The 23,474-nt window shown below is 34.4% G+C and overlaps 1 protein-coding gene across 2 annotated transcripts in view; it reads left to right on the top strand.

Moving 5' to 3' along the window:
- The window catches only part of LOC150098824 (uncharacterized), a 174,602-nt gene that overhangs the window by 108,717 nt on the left and 42,411 nt on the right, over window positions 1–23,474 (top strand). For both annotated transcript variants that reach the window (XM_090405474.1, XM_090405473.1), the window contains exon 4: window positions 11,698–11,743. In XM_090405474.1, coding sequence (XP_090261600.1) covers window positions 11,698–11,743 — 46 coding nt within the window. The remainder of the gene's footprint in view (window positions 1–11,697; window positions 11,744–23,474) is intronic.

Below are 23,474 nucleotides of genomic sequence, written 5' to 3'. Positions count from 1 at the left end.
CAATTTTTGTAGGATTTAGAACCATCGGTTATAACCTAGTCTGTAACCTTCATTTTGTGCTTACTGATTTGTATTCCCTGAGGATGCCAATAGAAACAGACTGGCGAAACATGTAGGAGGATAAAAATAAAGCTACTTGATAAAGATTTTATAAAAAAAGTGTAATAGTCTTATTAAATTTGATAGCTTTTCTCATTGTTGTAAATTTATGGTATTCGGCTTTTAATTTGAAAGTATAAAAACTATTTTTTTGAGATTGGGTTGAGACTATTTAGAATTAGTAGTGAGAAAACTATGGACAGAATAAAGTATTTGTCCACTGTGTTTTCATTCCGTTTCACAACAAGAAGCATAATTCCGGCAGGGAAAAAAAAGCTACACTTCCGTTTTTAGACTAGCTAACTCAGATTTCGGTTGCAAAGATCTAGTCTTCTGTACCTTTAGATAATTTTCTGAGTACTAAACAAAATAAGTATTTAAGTCTAAAAACTCACCTAATATAACGTCAAGAGAATGAAAACTGAATAATAAAACAGGAAGAATTAATAAAGTTTAGAAATTACCTTTAAATAAAATTTAATTCTTAAATAATGATTTTTAAAGTGATTTAAAATGATTTTGTTATAAAAATGATTTTTAAATGGGGTAAAAGTACTTGCGATAGTTTACCTGCAAAATAAATAAAAAAATACGAGTAGAACTATAAATTATGATAGACCAATACACGGCCTCGTGAAATAAATCATTACTTGAAATATGGCAATGAAGTTAATACCTTCCTATAATTAGGAAATTAATAGGGATGGACAGTGGAAGTGAATAGATTTCAAATATTTTAGTCTTTTAAGTCGGGTTCTCGTAAAAATTTGCAGCAAGATATCTAAAGCTATGTTTTGAATATAATTTATATATGAAGGAGATATAACGGATGTGATAAATGCATATAGCATGGATCATTAAATCAAATAAATAGTGTAATGTTTTCGAAATTGAAAATTCACTGAATGGCAATAAAATTCTGTATACACTGTTATGCGATTCAATTTTGGGAAACACTGAATTTTCCAACAAATTTTACGTGAAAGAAGCATCCATCATGCACTCATTCCTTAGAAAATATTTGTAATTAATAATTACTATTTACAAAGACTGATTTTAATCAATGAACAAATTTAGATCTATTTAAGATTTAGAACAAAATCCTGGAGCTTAAAAATTTCAGTGATCAGAAATTCATTAAAATTGTAAATTAAGTTCAGGCTTTTTCAATGTGATTCCTGGCTACACATTCATCCAAGTATTATTCTAAATAGTCCAAATACAATAAAAGTACAAATTCAAATACAAGTTTCCTTGTTCAAATACAATACATTTATAGTGGTGTACGCAATAACTCCACTCAGTAAATTTTGATTACTCTGAAATAATGATTATGGACTGTCCGGTGGTAAACGAAGTCCAGGAATCTTGCAGAAACTCTCCTATAATTTTTGTCTGTGTAAATTTTGATGACTAATTTCTTCCACTGAAATTTATTTGATATAGAGAAAAAATGTACCAATACATGCTTTACCCAGTTTCATTTTCATCTTTAAGAATATAAATCCTGAAGACAAGAAGAAATGCACGGTAAACATAATATCCACATCAACTAATATTTATTCAAAATAAAATTGTAAAGTATTCTGAAAAAGAGGTAAGAACAATGTCCTAAGACACGAGAATAAAGCTTAGCATTATTGCAGTGTCATAAATCGTAGTCGTCCTCTAAAAGGAAAAAACAATGATGAACTGTTTCCACAGGTTAAACGAGAAGTTGAAGTACATAGGGTTATGCACATTGATGGACGATAATACTTCAATTAATCATGTCTAACATGCCTAAAGAATAAATGGCCAGTTAGTTTGTGGTTGCTCTACACACAAACTGTAGTCATTCTCGTGACCGCATGTGCTTCTGACAGTAGATGTAAGATGATAATGAAATTGCTCTACTCGTCCACCAAGTGTAGTTGTGATCGATGGTAACAACCTCTGGTGTGAAGGCGTGAAAATTTATGTGGGTTAATTGGGATGGTAGTCAGTCGTGATGGATTGTAGTGCGGTGTTTCAGACAAGGTTAAAATTAAACCTTTACATATGATTCAATTACAACCGAGTGGTACAAAAGCCAATTGCATAAACGATCATGGTCACATTAGTAAACGGACAATTCTGGATGGAGACCGCCATCCATAATTCCATGTCGTTTTTTAAATGAATTTTAAGTTTCTGCAGCTTAGATTGTTATTTTTGTTCCTAAAAATTACATTTATCACAAACGAAACCGAACATTTTAATTATTGGTATATATTGCTGTACAAATAAGAGTGACCCGAATTCCTACAGGTTAGAAATTTAGCTGGAATCGCATTAAGGATGAGAGGAGCATTTTCATCATGTTTTCAAAGTTAAAAGAAGTGGAAAATATTTTACTAGTGAAAATCATATTTTCGCCCCACAAAATAGTCAAGTCGTCCACTAAATGTAATGGACATATGCTAGCCTCACATAAATTCCTAACAACCAAATCCAATCTTAGTCTGGCAAACTATCCACAGTTCAATGAACTTACTATACACGTAAAGAAAAATAAATCACTTTATATTAAATCACAAATATAAATTTATATACTTAAAGGCTTTATTTTTTTTTTTTACGTAATTTACGTGTATTGCAAGTTTTCCACGTCTATGAATTACTTTAGTACTAATAATCAAATTAGCTGTGATTCACTTCGCAGTTTTTGAAAATGGTGAAACTCTAAAAGCTGGAACGATTTCGAAATATTTCAGGTTGTTATAATTCGCATAATCGTTGTGGATGTTCCGTAGTCTTTTGACTATTGTTTAGTCTTCTTTTACAATCTGGATGTAAATAAGGGACTCAGCACCACTTTTGAAACGAGGAAGAATTTTTGATAGACGGAATTTTGCGAGTAAAAAGCACTTTGTAAATCCTACCCCCCCCCTTCCAGGATGAAGCGGTGGTATTTCAAAATTTACTGTAGATTACACGTTTGCAGGAAGTAGTATAATCATCAGTTCGTTATATCCACAAGCTAAGCGACTGAATGTAAAATTTTAATTTCTGTATTCTAGAAAAATTCCGTCTTGTTGCCGAAGTTGCTACAAAGAATTTTAAGACAGAATATCATGAGTTATTTGAGAAATGTGAGCACGCAAAAACAGGTTTAGATGTTTTTCGGCCGCTGCAAAATTAAACAACACTGGTCGGATTCTGCATTGTTTTTGTTTGCAAATTATCATTTATATAACAAATAGTGACTTTCTTACTAAGAAAATTACATTTCCGTTTTCTTAAATCCTGTAATAAAGATTCATACGCAATACAAGCACGCACGATATTATTATTATTAATGACACCTCCAAGGATTCATCGAGGAAGGGCACCCTACAGCACACCGTTTCCACTCCATCACCTACACCCAATGCCATCTACTGCCCACCACTATTAGCACTTTTTGTATGTAAATTGCGTGTGTTCTTCTGGCCGATTTGTCTGTATGCTGGATGAAAAACCATGGTACTTCCGTATAAGACCGGCTAACTCGCCTTGAATTGAAAAAGCCCATATAGATTCCTTCTCACAACGAGAATCGAACTCGGGTCTTTTCTAATCGAAGGACGCAAATGTTCCGTCATGCTTCCAATTGCGCTACGGAGGTACTTAGATAAATATTTACCGTGAACAGAGATGCGAATAACTAATTTTTGTCAATTTATTGAACACAAGCAAAGTTATTTACTATTCTCCGCGATCCAACGATTTTATTAAAAGAATGAAATACAAAAGATAGATCTAAACGTGTCTTGCAGTACATGTGATACTTGCCTTCAGGTATACTTTGTTATTTAGAAACAAGAATGTACTTTTTGTTTCTGCATTTTATTGTATACATTTCTCGCGCAGACAAAAGCACGTTAATAACTCTAACGCCCTATTATAACTCCCTACCCGTTATATCCCTCCTTCCTTCAATTTTAATATTAAATGTTTTGTTCTGCTTCATTTACCAACCGAAAAAACAGTTCTTTTTTTTTTTAATACAAAACAAAACAAAAAAAAAGACTGCTTATCCCGTACTATGATCGATTCAGGTGGAACACAGAAAGTATAAAGCAAGTCACAATGAATGATTCTCCGTGGCTATATTATGCTAGCTTTCGCGTAAGCAAAACAGTAAAACGCTAATAATATTATTTATTCATATATTTTACAAAATACACCGAAATCTTTGTGCCGAAAACTTAGGTTAATAAACATACTTTAATTTTTTTTTATAAGAAGCTAAACAATGCAGGCCTCAAACTCTGTTTCAAAAGTGCGCAGAATTTATGAAAATGACGTCGTCACGAGTTGCCTTCATACTGCATTATTTACAAGACATGAAATTGGTCCCAAAGTTATCACTTTTTTATTCGATTAGACGTTTCAGTAGTTTATGTTTGCAACCTACGCATGCTCATAAATTATTCATTTTTTAAACTCTCGAAAGTTAAATCAAAAAGGCAAACTGTTCTCTTTACTTGGCTATAAAATAATATTAGATATTTTACTAACTTTCGTTTAATACTATAAGATTGGTTAGGATATGCCGATTACTGTTAAATAGCAAAATTCATTAACTGATCATTCTCCAACTATGCTAGATTAACTACATTACCGTAAATACAGCAACAGCCAGCTATTCAAAATAAGAACGAAATAAACCTGGAATCATACGATGCAAACGAAGTCTTTAATGAACATTAGAAACCTTCGTTCCATCTCATTACCCTAATTTAGAAAGTGCACAATTTCGGCCCACAAAAAAGAAGGAAGAAATGGATTAGAAAATTAAAACAGCTGTTCCATTCGATTTGTTTAGAACATTTTTATAACAAGGTTTGGTTTGCTTCTAATAGTATCATTTAATTAACATACGGGAGAAAAAAGACCAATAAATAATCCGAATTCTGGTTTAATTTTGAAATGTCTCCGATAATAGGCAGTTTCACAGATGGTAAAAGGTATTCCTTGGAATTTCTCGTGAAAAGTGCTTTTCCAACGAATGCAAATTTTCTTAAGGAGTAATTTTAATTAATCTAGGTGCTCTAACAATGCATTTTCGTATTACACGCTCAGGAGTGTCTGAATTAACTACGCAACCATCGAGTCCTTTTGCTTTGGGAAATATCTTTAAATCAGCGTGCTCGTTCTTAATTGGTAATGAGAATTGCAACAGAGTTCATACGTTCGTTTAACTTAGCAACTGAGCTTCGAAGCCTTCTATCACCGAGGTACAGGAAAGCATAATTAACCCTTTTCGGAAGCTATTGGCAATACCATTAGAACGTAATCGAGTTAACAAGCTCAATGCCACTTGAGTAAAGTAAGCCCCGAATCTTCTACTTCGAGAGATCGTATTCTTGACACATTGCGGATTTAACTACTGATTTCCATTTCCACAGTCTTGTTGACGTTTTCGTGAACAGTAGTTAACCTGTTATCATATTTGTTATTTTCCTAAACAGATAGCGCTACTTCCCTCAGGTCGCCATGGGGTAACGTGACTTTTTACTTGCCTATGTCATATTTCTCTATTATAGAGTAAAAAAAAAAATAATTAAAAAAAAACCAGCATGGGCAAAAGACTCTTTGCGAAATAATGTCTCCCCCCCCCCAACCAGAACTGTGGTAAACAACAAATAACTCATTTGATCACAACTAAGGTTCCATGAAGTCGATTTAGCAGTTTTTACATAACTTACCGAAGGAAGGTCCCAACGAAAGCTGTTAACAAAGGAAATTAAAACTGATCGACGAATAACGGGGGTGTGGGATAACAAATACACCAAGCGGCAATGAAAAATGGGCAACTTTTTTTTTTTTTCAATTATTCATAACATTTACTATGAGAGTTGTACTGACAATACTGAATGTCAGCATTGAACCAAAGTCTTGTTGGCGTGCATTCAGGACGTCTTCCTATTTGCAACTTCAAGTGTAGAGCTTGTGTCTTCGCTACTGCATGTGGGCAGGCGATATTATAGGAACTGAACAAGGATGGTGTCTCCCGCATAATAGTATTGCGAATAAACTATCGTGTAAATACCAGATCGCTGCATGGTAACATCTCACCGAACATTTCAAGCTATCCTTTTCCTATTCATTCCATATTCTCCCCAACTAAATCTTTATTCATGACCATACGTTTTACACAACGACTTGTTCGGTTCACTCCAATGCTTCACATTTTTTGTGTACCAGCTGTTCTGCTGAAAGGAGATGTTTACATCTCCATGGGTTCAGTTTACAGCACCATCCAACCAACTGTTGTGGTTGGTCAGAACGTTGGCAGAAGGTATGTACTGAGCCAGTACTTTTCACTCGATCACTGTATAGAAAAAAAGACGTTTAGAAGTTTATTAAACAAAATATTTAAACAAAATAAAATTTATTACAGCTATCACGTGCATGAAATGAGATACCATGTTTAAGATTTCAAGACAATGTTCCAAGTATTTCCTAGATGCAAATCGGTATTCTGTTTTACTCTGCTCATACGTTTAAATCAAACGTATTTATGTGCAAATGCTACAGCGGCTTGAAGCTAATAAAGTTTCAGATAACTGCAGGGAAATATTTCGTATAAAGCCAGTTGGTGAATCATCTTTGATATTTGCCTTTCCACATGATCCTCTTGTGGAAAGATGATCATCCTGTACCACCTGGAATTATGGCCGAAGCAATTAAGGCTATTGAAGCCAGTGTATTATGTCGCTTATTTGTGTGTGTTCTTCTGGTAGTTTTGTCTGTTTTGCGGGTGCAAAACAGAGGACGTTCTAGGACATTCTTCACGTTCGAGACGGAGTTGTATATATTTATCAACCAGGCCTTTCCAACCAGAGGGCATTGTTGTGCCGACTGCTCTACGGAGGCTCTTCGTAAGCTAGGTTTGTTTTTACATACCGCAAAAGCACGTAGCATTCCATTTGGAAGAGATGAAGCATTTCACAGTCCAAACCATGAAATGCTTCATCTTTCTCTTCTCGATATTCAATCAATATATTTCATAAAAAGTCTTCCTTCTCGGAAAAAACAAGTGGATTTGGTGCTATGTATCCCCCCCCCCTAATGAAATCTGACTTGCACGAGATGAATTTTAAAGTTATTATAGATAAATTTATAACTTTTTGACATCTAAAATTCTGGAGTCGAATTATGGGAAAAACTTCTCGAGGATAAGATCCAGCATTAAAACAGTAAACTGCGTCTAGTTTAGGCCGAGATAGCTAAAGAGTAAAAAGATTTTATTCACTCAGTAAAAAAGTGATTTTTAAAATTAACGAAATCGAAAATCTCATCAAACTCAATCAAACCTTTAAAGTTTAATTATATACCTTTTATATTTTTCTGGTTTTTTTATCAAATAAATTCACGAATAAATCCTCCTTTCTGGTAACCTTCTAAGGTGGGTTAGAAGGAAAAAAATAAATACAAAATATGGTAAAGCAATGGAAAAGAAGGATGAGTTTATAAAAGAGAATAAAGATTTGACAGAGACGTTCCGATAGAAAGATATCAAAAAGAAAACTGAATAATTATTAACTGAAATTTCAACTGTATTTATAAAGAGGTATAAATTTGAACATATCTGGATATCTTGGGGTGGTAGGGATGATTTCGTATACAGTTTCCTTTATCTATTGGGTTCATTCTTGTTATTTCATATTCCCATGCATATTTATTTGTCCTTTGTCGTCCATGTTTTTCCAATCTCATAATATTTTTTGGCACAATTTTAAACTGATTAATTTTATGTTGAAATCATTCCTACCTCCAAGATACCTAGGTATGTTCAAATTTGTACTCTTCATAAATACATTTAAAATTTCAATTAATGATAATTTAATTTGCTAATAAAATATTAATGCATAGTCCGTTTTATAAACCTAGCTAGTCACATTGTCTTTGAGGAGCGCTATCAAATTATATATACTGAAAAGTAAACTTAACTGGTAGAGATAGTAAAATAAATTTGACATGAACGGAAGCATTTATCACTTTTAGTGTATGTTCGAGGTATAGAATTTTTGATAAATGTTTATTTCTTCTATCATTTACTATAATCAATGTAATACCAGCGTTCAAGTTCATAAAAAGCATTTTCTAATAGCTGTAGGAACAGACGATACTGCACCAACAATACGATACTTAAGCCCTAACTAAAATTCTGAAAAGTATTCGGCTGGATGAACAGGCCAGCCAATTGATCTAAAAATGGAGTTTCTGTGAAACAGAAAGAACAATCAATGTTTACAATAAATGAAAACTTAAGTCTAATGCTTGTGTTAGTGGAATTTCTTCAAATGTCTCAATTATCAGTAAATGTAAATCTAAATAAATGCAAAAGTAAATCTAGGTAAATGTATTACATTTTTCTTTTCGCTACATTAATTTTGTGATGTACAGTATATTCTTTATTCTTTTTTTTTTAACTTAAATGTGAATCATCCACCAAAGGCCGTAAACTTGCAATTAGTACTGTAAGTTAAGGGCTAGATGAGTTCCGCTGTTTTAGAGGACCAACTGTGGAACTTTTTCGAACACTTCGAGCCTCTAATAAACAGTAAGGTAGTCTCTCTCTCTCATAGAGAGAGAGAGAGAGATGAAAATCATTTACCACCTAAGGACTTTTGCAAATATCCATGCCCACACTGGGATTCGAATCAGCAGCCTACTAGTCGGAGGGCGGAAATGCCAGGTCGTCGTTACCATTAAAAGTATCATATGTATTTGAGGTACTAAAAAAACTCAGTTTTGTAAAATTATTTCTAAAACTTTACAGCTTCAAATAATAAATATATTAAAATAATCAAATATTTGCATTATTTTTTAATTTTATCGGCACATCGTTTCATATTTTCAATGAAAGCGCTGAGAAAACTATGGCAAGAACGAAAATAATTAGATATTAATGCAGGTGCTCATATTTGAACGCTTCCAAGAGTCCCAAGAGGAAATTCTTGGTGGTACCCAAATAATAATAAAAACATTTAAAGAAACTCAAACATACCCACAGTCTTATCAAATAACTCCATCCTAGCTGGAGATGGATGTAAATTTCATTAAAACATCAGCGCATGGCGGAATCTTGACTGCAGCTAAAATCGATTGGTTTGGTTTATTTAGATTTACAGCCGAAGCAATGCTGGCTACGAGGTCAGTGTATTATGTCTGTTAATAGCGTATATTCTAATGGCCGGTTTGCCTGCTTTGCGGGATGAAAATCCCGAGTTTCTGGGGGGGGGGTGCCACCTCCGTATTTCAATTGAAAGCTAAAATCGATTGGTTAGTTACCAATCAGTGATGATGCGATAAATGACAACTTACACACATCTGATCGCTATAATCATTGTAAATAGATTACTTAAATATAAAGAGCCGATAGGCTTCATTTCGGCGATATAAACATTATTTAAATTAAGGGGATATTAAATCCCACATTGTTTTAAAACCGAATAAGAAACTCAAAGATTGGAATCAGAGAGTTTCATGCCGAATATAGTAAAAAGTATCGGCGATTACTAGCATGAGCTAATGCAAGTAGTCCTAGTACGTAGTACAATCTCGGGCAACTCGCAGCAAAGGTGATAAAGTTCGGATCGCTATTCTTGGTATTTTCCATAATAACAGCATACATTTCCCAGGAAATGTATGTTGTTATTACATGGTGGGAGGCCACTACCCAGACCGGTTTCAGCCTTTTTTGAGGCTTCATCAGTGAGTAGCTAGACCAAATAGATACCAAAGGGTATAGCCAAAAGAACTTATATACTCTGCTATACGAGTTGTCAAAAAGGTGCAACCATTAAGTTACTTAAATATAAAGAGCCAATAGGCTTCATTTCGGCGTAACCTTAATGGTTGCACCTTTTTGACAACTCGTATAGCAGAGTATATAAGTTCTTTTGGCTATACCCTTTGGTATCTATTTGGTCTAGCTACTCACTGATGAAGCCTCAAAAAAGGCTGAAACCGGTCTGGGTAGTGGCCTCCCACCATAATGTAATAACAACATACATTTCCTGGGAAATGTATGCTGTTATTATGGAAAATACCAAGAATAGCGATCCGAACTTTACCACCTTTGCTGCGAGTTGCCCGAGATTGTACTACGTACTAGGACTACTCACGCTAGTAATCGCCGATACTTTTATAGTTTGCTATATTCGGCATGAAACTCTCTGATTCCAATCTTTGAGTTTCTTATTCGGTTTTAAAACAATGTGGGATTTAATATCCCCTTAATTTAAATAATTGTAAATAGAATTTTCACTAATAAAAATCCGTTCGGATTATAAAGATTCGATTTAAGCGACGTTGGCTTTCAAATTAAGAACGTTACAAAAACAAATAACAGAAAAACATCAAGTATATGGAGAAGATACACTAAGTCATGGAAAAGATGTTATATACATTGCCCAAGACAGTTGCTACGTTCAATTGCCTTTTAACTGTTCTATCATATTTGAATTGCGTTAAGTTTAGTAATTTTTTCTACTAATCGTAGTGTTTCTTAATTTGAGAGTCACTACCTCAACCATGCGGTCTTCACAAGTTAACCAGATCTCTTAAGTCAAATGAAGTAATACAGTATTTCCTTATCTACGCGAATCATGCAGACAAGCAAACGTAACTAGAATCATGGATTATAGCTTACCGCAGTATGACCTATCTGTAACGCCTCTAACTCCGAGACAAACTTGCTGTTGAGACTTCAGGTACCTATCATCTAGTTTAGCAAATGCTAAATAACCTGATACTGTAATTATGGTTGTTATCAGTTGAAACTAATGATTGAATTCTTCTTGGATAGGGGAAAAACTCATTCAGATAAATGAAATTTTGAAGAAAAGCTAATAGTAACTTTTAAAATTACTCTCACCTCCCTGGTAATACTTTCACGACAGCAGAACTTGTCACATTAATTAAAAAGATGTCATAAAAAAGTAAAAAAAAAAATTGGACAGAGAGAGAGAGAGAGGAACACAAACGATAATAATCTGCTAAAATAAAGAGAAAAATAAAAACAAATGATACGAAGTAGAAATTTATATTCAGAGAGAGATAGACCAATCTTATCATAACGGCGACCAAATAGAAAAACAGACGATGTTCGTAAAGAGTTACTACTTTAACCACATGTTATTGTCAAATAATTACTCGTAGTTACATTCATGTAATATTTGCATTTTCGCAGATAACCTCTGTAATATTTGTTTAGGTTTTATAAAGAATAAATACACACAAAAATACAATTCAAGTCGACTAACATTGGTTGTCAGTTCCTGTAAAGTGAGAGGGAACGCAATCAGAAACTTAATTACCACTTTCTTTCAGGAAGAAAACGCTGACAATTTCCATAACATTTTTAAGCTTTGTTCATAAAATATAACAAAGAAACAATTTTTGCACATTTTAAAAAGGCAATGGACACTTAAAATGTATCTTACATAATTCGTTCAGTTAAATAGCTCTAATTCAATGTCTATCTTTAAAAAAGCAATTGCCATTTCTTGATAAAAGACAATTCTATTTATTTTAATTGTTAAGAAAGTAATTCTTAATTTGGACTTTTTCTTTTAACAGGTTTCCAATGAAGTTGAACAGTTAGAACAGCTCCGCAGAGAAACGAGTAAGACAAAAAAAAAAAAAAAAAAAAAAAATTCATTAGAAAATTATGCAGCGAATGCCTGAAGCGTGAATACTTGAATAAGATTATCTGTTGAAAGAAAGCACTTTCTCTTACTTAACTATTCAGTTTAAAAATAAAAATAAAGTCTCTTTGCTTCGTTGTTGGAATGAAAGAAACTTGAATGCGAAATATAAAGAATCACGGGACCATTTAAGATATACCATTTTAACAATGGCATGAATGCTGATATGGCTAGTCAGACAATCGACATAAGCCTTATTTTTGTTCTTTTTCATTCATTAAAAGATTCACTCAGTGAAAAACGGTTAAAGAATAGGATTTTCTGAATGAAGAACATTTATTTCGAGTATTACATGTTAGATAATTTTATTCATTAGATCCTTCTTTTGTACAATAGTTTATTAATTGAATGTCAGATGGAAAACTTAGATGTTTCCTTCCTTGAATTAAAAAAGAGTAAAAGAATGAAACTTTTTAAGATTGCTGAGTTATATTAGTTACGTATCAAGACTAATAATGTAACTTATGAAAGCGTGGCTCGCTCAAGTGATTCTACGTGTGTCTTTTTCGATATGAGTTGTTTTTCCCCCTCTTCACTAACCCAGAATTTTTATAATTTACTATAATGCCATTTTTTTTTCTTCTGTTGAGATATTTAATTATATTTTTTCCTTCTTTCTCTTGCTCTAAATTACTGCTGCAATGCCGAAGTTTAATCACGTTTATTAGCATATAAATTGATTTCGAGTTTAGGTATGTGAAAGCCAGAAGAGTGTTCAATTCTAAAGAAAGTAACGAAAAATAGAAACTCAAAAAATGATCAGAATTCGATTAAATTAGCATAAAATATGATAGCGTTTTAAAATATGATAGCGTGGATAACTAAATTTATCTGGAAATTTGAGGCAATGACAAACAATAAAATTCTGATAAACGGATACTGTAGGGATATCGCGCGCGCGCGCGCACACTCACACAAGCAAAACCTTAGTATTCTTCATACCAAGAAGAATGTCGGAAATGAAGACGTGGGGGGACAGGAGGAAGACCACGGAAGAGGTTGACAAACCAGATAAGCGGAATGTAAAAAAAAAAAAAAAAGAAGAAAGAAATTTGTGATGGAACGGTATACATTGGGATGAAAGCTTTAATTCACCCAATCTGATAGATTTTGTTTTGTTGTAGCAGTTATACTGATGATCCCCCCCCCCCCCCACACACACACACAAATTTCTTCTTGGCATTCTTCATACCAAGATTGTATGAAATGAAGTGGGAGAACCATGGAAAAGGTCGATCAATCAGATAAAAGACATTTTAGAAAAAAATAAACTTGAGCTGGAATAATCCACATAAAGAATGTCGAAGGATAGAAAGAAATGCAAAGCTTTAATCCAACTAACCTGGCAGACTTGTGTTGGAGGAGCAGTTGAGCTCGTGATCCCACACAAGAACACGATAAGCGTGTAACATTTAAGGTGATTCCGAATGGTTCCATATAATCCAATTATCTCTTTATGCACGTACGTGGGGTAGTTGTGTGGGAGTCTGACGGAGCGAGTGATGAATCCCAAAAGGATCAAATTTCGCCGTATTTAATTAAGAATCAACGACTAGAACAAACTTTCCCATCGAAAAGTGGGATTAGTAGCGACATCGATTTTACCTGAAAGAAATCATATTTATGAAAATTGAAATTGATACGTCTTTTTAACCGTCTTCCTAATTAATACAAACATAACTGTGTAGGGTATGATTTATCTCGCCAAGTGAATGAGAAAGATTGCTTACAAGGTCTTTTTTTTTCTTTCAATATTCCGCGTAAATGTCGTCGTTGCCATGCACGAAACTCCAGTCAAATCAGAAAGGATTTGTTCAACTTCAGTAAGCCTTTATCTCGTTTACAAAATTTTAATGGAAAATCTTGCTTTACATTCCGTCCAACCTTTCTTGCACATATCCACGACGAATTAATTGGGAAAATCTATAAAGCAAAAGTTATCTGGTAATGAATTTCTCGGTTAATTCATGAAGGTCTGATGACAGCAATTGAGTCAATCTATTGTATTATATTATGTGACACCTTCAAGGAGTACAAGGACTCATTGTGGGAGGGCTCACTACCCCAACTCACCATTTCCTTTACTTAATCCTTCAACACGACACCACTACAATCAAAACACAGCGCCCACCACCACCAAGAGTATATACTGTTTGCAAATTGTGTGTGTTCTCATGACCTGTATGCGGAATGAAAAACCTTGACACTTCCGTATGATATTGGCTAACTCATCTTCAAATTGAGAAGGAAAAAAAAAAAAAAGTCCATATAAAGAGTCTTCTCGTCACGACGAAAACCGAGCTTAGGCCTTTTCCAGTCGAAGGGCGCAATGTACCGTCGTTCTTCCAACTACGTCACGGAGCCGCTTAAAATCGAAGTACGAAGATTTATCGTAGTGAAACTGAATCTGGTTTGAAAATACTGGAAGTCAAATCTATATTTTAAAAAAAAAAACAAAGTTATGTAAATAAGACTCAAATAGAAAAGGAAATCAGCTGGAAAATGATTTAAGGACTGAACGATAAGGATAATATGCAATATAGCATATGTTAATATGAATTTACGCTCATAATTACAGTTCCTATTAATAACAATGCTACCACGCAGCTTCTAGCAACGCTGAGTTTAAAGTACTATGAGGAACATTTCAAAAGTTCTGCACACATTCCTATTGTTAGACCAAATATAACAAAACGTAGCCTTTCGCATATAGTCTCCATATCTGTCTTATCATTGCTGCCTAACGTTTAAGTCTTTATTCCTGTCGTTTTGTTTTTTTGATAAGTCGAGTCACTTCAGAAGAGACATTTTCAAATGGCAGTGAAGCATGGGATGGTCCGTTCAACTTAGGGAACAGACCTTAAGTCTGGAGGTCTCACGTCAAAATTATACGAAGGAGAGGGAAGGGAAAATCTGTCATCCATACTTTTTTTTCATAAGATCAAATACATATGCGAAACATGTGGTCTCGCATTGTCATGCAACATGACAGGATATCAGATTTCAAAATGAGATTCTGCTTCCATTTCGAAGTCTGATGTTTCGTGGAACAAGAACAGAAAAACGCCCTTCCAAACTCTGGCTTGTACAACTTACATGAAGGTGTAAACTAGTGCATCACACTGGCCCCGCATGCGGGGTATACAGAACTTTTACAATGACTCCTGTTTCTCGAGCATGTATGAACACAGAACAGCCAATGAAGATAATCATTACTATCTCTGCTATATACAGGACTGGCCAAGTTTCCCAGGCCATATTTTCTAAATATTTTAATTATTAAAAACACATACATAATTATATTCACAATATTAGACTATTTAACTACTCGTAGAAGGCTTACGAGTAGGTTGGATCTTCATTTTTGTTGTTAATGCTTTAAAATCTGGCCGATGTGATGTTAAGGCAAATTGTCTTTAATAATAAAGACAAAGCTTTCCCCGTCACTCCTGCTTAAAAACAATTTTCTTCTTCATAAATCAGTTTATTTCAATTTGCATGTTCGGGTACACACTTACTCGTCCCAACGAAGCCTGCAAGATAATTTGAGGATTACTGCTGGATATACCGGTGAGTGAAGACTGATGTTAATTATATTATCCCGTTGGTGCCTGTCACGCCGAACAAAATGTCGCACGCATGATACATTTTACTGCCAATTCAAATTTCATTCGGTTTTAATATATTTGTATTATGTGATAAATATATGTATTGCGACACATATGTATATATGTGTTGTTAAGTATTGAGATGTCTGTGGGGAAAAAAAATAATATATGTATCGGGGTTGTTTGTTGCATGTGACTCGCGAACCAGGTTTTGGTCACCCATGGTATCAGTTGATTATAAGTTGAAAAGGAAAGACAGGTGGTCGAGAAATTCCGATCATATTTCTATAAATTTGCTCTGTAAAATTAGCTAAATTTCTGTTTAAAATGTTTCTCATTTTTTTAACGAAAGAGTAAGAACGAAATCAAATTTATAACAACACTTTCTGATTTTCAAAATTGGCTTAATTCATGAACTCAGTGAGTGTTCCATTCAGACTAATGAATTCTAGTAATTTAGCAAAAATTAATAGCAATTCTACTTTGATGTCTGCCCACCCAATTCCACATCTTATACGAAGATATTGATGATTATTAATGAAAAATAATAACTGGCAATAAAATTCAGAATCACTTCTTGATACGTTGAAAAATTATAAAGCTAAATTCATCTGCGATAAATATTCATATTTATTTCAAATTAAGCAAATTACTTCTGAAAAGTTCGAGAAGTTTAAATGGAAACCTAAATTAATTTAAAAAAAAAAAACAATCACATGAAATTTAATGCGGACTTGCTTTAAATGTACTGCAGAATAAATTTTATGAAGGAAGGTCTTATGTAAAATACCTAATTAACGCCATTTATCAGAACAGCCGACATAAAAATCTGGTCGGTAAGTGAGCTCATGTACGAAAAGAATAACAGTCTGCCACAATGCCTCAAGTTTTATTTGTTATTAATGGATGGGTAATGATATCTTCAGTTATATTGATATTGACACAATCAGTGAAGCAGTATAAAGGTTCTGTGTATTTTTATGCAACGTTTTCTCAAACGCTGCAAATTAAAATATGTTTAATACGCTAATCACGCCATGCGTTTACTGTGTTGCCATTCTAGCTACAAACGATGCAGAAACAATAATTAAAGTTTCTGGTAAATGTCCGATAAGCTTCTAGTGAGTGCTTCCTCATCTTTTAAAGTACAGATTTGAGTGCGAAATGCTTTTTAGTTGTTTAGATGATCATAAAAAACTTTTTTAATTAGAAAGATTTATAATATAAGTATACAACATTATAAGGAAGTCCACAGTGAAATGCCGATGGCCTAAAACCGAAGAACCCTTGTAAATGATTTTTGTATTGCATTTCAAAAATTATAAAAGGCGCATAAAGTTAAATATTAGAGAAAACAAGTTAGGACATGCCAGTTTCGCCTGTAAAATCTTATACGTGAAATTGAATCTTAAAAAGATTTGCAAAAGGTAGATAATCAGTTTGTTTGGTGAATAAAATAATTTTCTGTTGATGTGATTCAATTACAAAATTCAAAGGCGTTCATGATGAACCGTAAAGACTTCTAGTTCTTGTAACATGTGGAGTTCAAATATGAAGATAACGTTATGGAAAAACACAAAAAGGCGATAATTTTACAACCGAAAAAAATGCTTCTAGAATTAATAAATGAACGGAAAATATCAGTAAATTATTAATAAAACAATGGTAATAAATCTATTATAACTGAATCTACACCTCCGAATCAAACAATTAGAATAATCAAAAGATGTATTGGATGATTAGCAATTCTAATTTATTGCATAGGAAATAATTATTACCAAATATGAATTAACATCTAAATCTACATACTTTGTAAATGCTATAACCATGTAAACACATAACTATGTAATATAAATTAAAAGAAAACTGGTATTTGAAAACATTCACAAAATTAGAATAATTTTAACGTGGCTCAAGATATTAGAATAATGCGAAAATAAATTCATAACAATTACAGTCAAAGGGAAGCAACATGATAATTAGTACTTTGTTGCATCTCCCTTAGCTTTTACGACCGTTTATAAATAGTTGGGCATTTTATTTATTAGCGGTTCACTTTTTTTTTTTAAATCAAAACATGTCCATATGGTATGCAGACTAGAAACAAGTTCATTTTTGTCTCTTAGGGAAACTTCTTGAAGAAGTTTCTTCATAATTCCTCACAAAGTGTGGGGTTTAAATCTGGTGAGTTTGCCGGCCAAGGAATTACATTGATTTGCCTTTCTTTCAGCAATCTAGTAGTGGTCTTGGAAGTGTGACAAGAAGCTGAATCTTGCTGAAAAAGGAAATCACAATCACATATATTATTGGCATCTTCCGATGCCAGTAACATAAAGTGCTGAAGAATGTCTTGTGCTGTGAATGACACAATACACAGCCTATCTGGACTCTTACAAGTCCATACCATGACAGAGGTTGCAAATGTCACCGAACGTTTGTATTCTTTATCAAATGCTTCTTACTTAAGACGCCAAACACGTATCCCTTGATGATCATGGGACAAATTTCAATCACAAAACATATTTCATCGCTAAAAAAAAACCTTTTTCCAGTCCTCTTGACCACACATCAGTCTTTGCTTACACCATCGCACTCTAATTGCCTTTGGCTTGGAAGTTATAAGCGGCTTCGTCTTAGGCACACTTGATTTAAAACCCAATTTGTGAAGTCGTCTCAACGTCGTAGATTTAGACACATTCACACCTAGTTCTCTCCATCTCCTGTGAAAATACTTGACACTTCGGAAGTGTTTTTGCTTCATGATATTCTTCAATCTCCTCTCATCTCTTGATGTAGTTATTACCTTTCGACCGCTATCAGCGATTATTTTGAAAACTCCTGTTATTAGAATACTGTCTCAACACTCTACTTAGCTTGCTTGAGAACATTTCAATTCCTTAGCTATAAACTGTTGAGTTTGGCCTTCTTTGTGCAGAGACACCATACGAAACTTCTTAGCTTCCGATATGTCACTCGTTCGACCCATGTTTAGCAAATGATTAACTGAAATCCACGCGCAAACTATTCCTCACACAGGGGTCAGTCCCGCAACTACTGAAACATACGCTATTTCTATGCTCTCCTCAAAACTAATCGGAAAAATGTGGAATATTCTAATATTTTGAACCACGTTAAAAATTATTCTAATTTTATGAATGTTTTCAAATAATAGTTTTCTTATCATTTATATTACATTTTTGTGTGTTTACATGGTTGCAATAAATTAGAATTACAAATCAGTCAACATATTTTCTTTGATTATTCTAATTTTTTGATTCGAGGTGTATATGAAGCTGCAAATAATTTGAATTATTAACGAGCATATAGCATTTGTGCGCCTTGTAACATCACTACTTTTAATTATGTACCTTAATTATATCTTATAAAAACCATGACTGAACTGTTTTGACAAACAGTAAAATAAACATGACTGAAAATCTAAAATATGCATGTTATTCTCTATAATTATTAGTGTATAGAGTAACTGAACCTAGTAATAAATTGTAATCGACTAACATTATTCTATAGTAGCCAGGTATTAATATGTGGACTTAAAACCTCTGATAAATGGTCGATAAGTGAATCGTTATTTTTAATCTTCTAACGTTGCACGGTATTGTAGTCATATACAGATCATCATGCACTATGTCAGGAATCTTCAACCTTTCAGACAGTGCGGGTCGCATTAAAAATTTCAATGAATCCCGCAGGCCACCAAGCTATTTTGCGGTATTTAGAATCGTAAGATGCTTTCCAGATTCAGAAGGAACGCTGTGCATTTGATAATTTACATAAAATCCTATAAAAATAAACAAACTCAGCTTTAAGAGCGTAGATAGGAGTCGGGTTCATGATAAGTAAATGCAATTAATACTTGAAAAAAAGATAATTTATTGAAGAAAATATTCATTCTTTACAATGTCAATGGGAAACTTGGCAATGCCTTTCCTTGATCAGCTTGTCGATGTTGGCATCAATGTTGGAAGTCGCTATGCGCAGAGTATTCTCGAGATGTTGGTCCGTAATCTGAGTTCTTGTCTTGATGCTCACATAAGTATGTGCTTCCTAACAAAGCGTACATATTCAAAGCATGCCGGCGCAGATTAGGGAATGCATCCACAGAAATATAGTCTTTGTAAAATGCAAGCATGGACACATTGAATAATTTTTTTTCTCAAAGAAGAGTTGTTTTGGAGTTCAAGCAGCTCCATTTGTACCGAGCCTGGCATTTCGGCAGCATTGACACTGAATGGCATTGAAAATAAATCTAAAGAAGACTGCTGGTTACGAAAATAACTAAGTCTCTCTTCGAACTCACTTTGCAACAGGACTAATTTTGTAGCCGATTCATCAGGAGACGAACAGTTGGACTCAGAGAGTAGCTGAAATGAGTTAAGTCTTTTTTTGCGAGTTGTGCCTCCCAAAGTTTGAGCTTGGCCACAAAAGCTTTGATGTGATCAAACAGAGTATGCACCAGTTGATCTTTGGATTGTAGCTGAGTATTTAGGTCGTTCATATGCAACGAGATGTCGGTCACAAAGGCAAAGTTTGTCATCCACTTCGGATCGTTAAATTCCGCAATCGGATTCCCCTTGGAGTGCATGAACTGCTGTATTTTGCTCCTTTAGTCAAAGACTCATTTAAGAACCTTCCCTCTGCTCAACCATCGCACATCACTATAATAAACTAGCCGTGATCCGCTTCGCACTCTTGGGTCAAAAAATCTTGGAATTGATGATGATTCAATCCTCTTCCCCTAATAATGTTGACGACAGTCACAATAACTTTCATGACATTCTCAAATATCCAACAGTTTTCGGGCACAAATTCTCCTGGTGAATTAAACAGTGGTAATGGACGAAATCTTTTCTTTCTAGTTTCGGTTCTTTCCGTAGCATCGTAACAAATCCTTCGTTCTTTCTCACCGTAGCAGGGGCACCATCAGTTACTACACACTCGAGGTTGGTTAAGCTTAGGTCGAAACGCTGGAGCGTTTTCTTGGCTGCTTCAAGAATATCAGTGCCTTTCGTCGTTCCCTTCATAGGTACGAGCGCTAGCAGTTCTGTCACACTGAATTGTTGATCAATGCCACGGGCAAAGATAGCCACTTGTGCTGTATCCTTCACAAATGTGTGTGCTGTCATCTAAAGCAAGTGAATATGACACAAATTGGGATGATCGCTTTTTTTTTTTTAAAGTTCCTTCAATGTCGCTGGCAAGTTCTTCGACACGCCGTGCTACAGTTTCCCCAGACAAACTCGTTTTTTAAAACACTTCCTTATTATTTGGGCACAGAATATTCCCAACGGCGATAAGACACTCTTTCACAAACTCGCCATCCAAGAAGGCTTTTGATTTTTTAGAACTTTTTTCAGCTATTACATAAACTTTGACGCGCTCTCTTCTCCTGGCTTTTAAACGTACCCTGCTGGCATTTTAAAACAATTTGTTGACGGTTCACTTTGTCCACGCGAAGCCGCCCTTGAAGGTGATCGAAATTGGACGCATGCTTTTGTCTCATAGTGTCGTTTTATATTGTATTCTTTTGATACTGACACTGACTCACGACAAGTTAAACACACTGGTTTATCGTTGATCGGCACAAAAAAAAAAGTACAAATTGGTTCACTTTTCATTAAAAACCCGACAAGAATCACTTGATTTACGCTTTTTACTCGTAGACGCCATAGTGATGGAAGGTGAACCCAAAAAATGATCCGAAATGGCCGTTGAACGGTTATTATCCACTGAATATATCTCACACTAATGGAAAAAAAAAAAAGTCTGACAATATAAAACCACAATAGGCTATGGCTGACACTGACATGATGAACCTGCGTGAGCTTGTACACGAATATCACACTGTTTACAACTGACTGTGGATGAGATCCTCTTGTATTTATATGAAAATAACGAAGTATCGAGAACCTTCGAGATGTATCTGGAAGGCACTAGACAGCGCATTCGAACGAACTACTGCTTCAGACATCCACCTGCGACGTTAGTACTAAGTACCCCGCCTTGGCGCTGGTAGATGGCTGAAGCAGCATGTCTATTTAATATTTATATTTATAGGATTTCATGTCAAGTATCAAATACACAGTGTTCCTTGTGAATCTGGAAAGCATCTTACAATTCTAAATACCGCAGTATAGCTTAGTGGCCCGCGGGCTTCATTGAAATTATTTTTTTTATTTGATCGCGTTTTAATGTTAAGTAGTTATTTTTTCAAAATGGCTGGCGGGCCATGCGTTGAAGACCCCCCTGCACTATGTGAATGTCACCTACAAAAGGCTGAAAAATCAATTCCAGTGATATAAGTTAACATTTAAATAATCTAGAAACTGCTCTAGAAATCTGAAAACATTTCCATGTTACATGGAGATATTTGCAAGCCATTTCAAGCTTCTAACAAGCTCGCTTGAGTCGATGGAATTCATCTACCCACCGAAAGACCTTCCAGTTATGCATGCCTACAGCGGGATTCGAACTAACAGCCTATTAACCAACAAGCAATTTAAACGCTTTCAAATATTTTTCACTACAGAAGTTGACTGATATTACTTGCTTTCAAATGTTTAGGTTATTCATGTTAGTTCCTGATGAAGTGCCAATGATTTGAATACTACTACTAAGGAATAAATCATTTTATTTTGAGTGGTTTCGTGAAATACTTTGTTTCACGAGACTAGTCGAAATAAAAACATAGTTTCTATTTGACATCTTTGTTTGCGGTTTTATACCGGAAAAAATAGTTCTAAAAAGAAGGTAATTTTAACCGTATTTCATCAATTTCTACTCTAAATAAAATTAACATGACTCCACAAAAACATGAGATAGAAAAAGGCAGGGAAGTCATATTGTCTTGTTAATTGCCTCTATAGCAGTTAGAAGGAAGAAACACCATGCACATTTAGTTGAGAGAAGAAAAAAAACTATATATAAGGGGTTTTCAATTATAAATGAGTTAGCCGGCCACCTATGGATATAGCAGAATTTCTACTCCCAGAAAGTGATTTTTTTAATTCCTCCAAAAGGGAACACCTTCGGGAGAATACAAGCAATTAACAAACAGTGTATTCAATATATGCATTGACGAATAGTGCTCTAGAATTAAGTGTTTTTTTTTCGCGATATTCCTGGGACACGGTGGAAGTTCCCAACAAATCTTCTGATGCCTTTTATTTTCTGAAAAGAAAAAAAAAATGGAGTAGACAGAGCTGTTTTAGCACAAACGTTTTGAAGATCTGTAGGCAGTGGTCTCAATCTTTCAATCATCACTGACAACTAAGATTCAGGGCTGTAAAGGGATCAAGACCTTCGGGGGAGGGGGATTCATGCTACATATGCAACCATCTCTTGGTTCTAAATCCTAACAGGTATACATATGTCTGGAATAGTGGGAGTTATACGGTTTATTTTTTAAGTTGCGAATTTAAAACTTCCGAGTTTCCTGGAGGGGAAACACTACTTGATAGATCGACCAACTCTGTAGGTAGCCGAAGAAAGGCCTACAAAAAGTTACTCTAGTGGATGACTAGAATCGAACCTACAAAAGGCTTGCACCATGCCATTCCTATAGAGCTATACAAGTGCTAAATAATTATTTCGTGTTAATAAAGCAACATGCAATTCTTATAGCTAAAGAACGAGAATTTATCTGTTCTCTATGTGTGCGTGCGTGCGTGCGTGTGTAGTAATCTGAAACTTGAAAGATTATCGGATCTGCATCGAAGTACCTATATCTGTTATTATTCAATGATAAATGTGACAATTGATTTCTGAGCTTCTTTAAGGAAATAAGGCTGGTTGAACAAATACAGAAAATCACCTTTTAAACAGTTGTGCTATCCAAGTGATCATTTGGAAACAAATCAATACATGAAAGTAAAACATTATATAATTATTAACATCATAGTTAAATAGAAAACATACATGTAAGAGCTAAATCAACGTCCATGATAATAATTTTTTGATAAGTTAGAAGTCGTTTATTATATTATTACTTGACACCTCCCTCAATGAGTTTTTGGACTCATCG

Source organism: Typopeltis vanoorti, chromosome 15, assembly GCF_054136105.1.
Source record: "Typopeltis vanoorti isolate ZY-2024b chromosome 15, IOZ_Tvanoo_1.0, whole genome shotgun sequence".
In the NCBI taxonomy this organism is placed as follows: Eukaryota; Metazoa; Arthropoda; class Arachnida; order Uropygi; family Thelyphonidae; genus Typopeltis; species Typopeltis vanoorti.
This window is presented reverse-complemented; position numbering and strand designations above follow the sequence as displayed.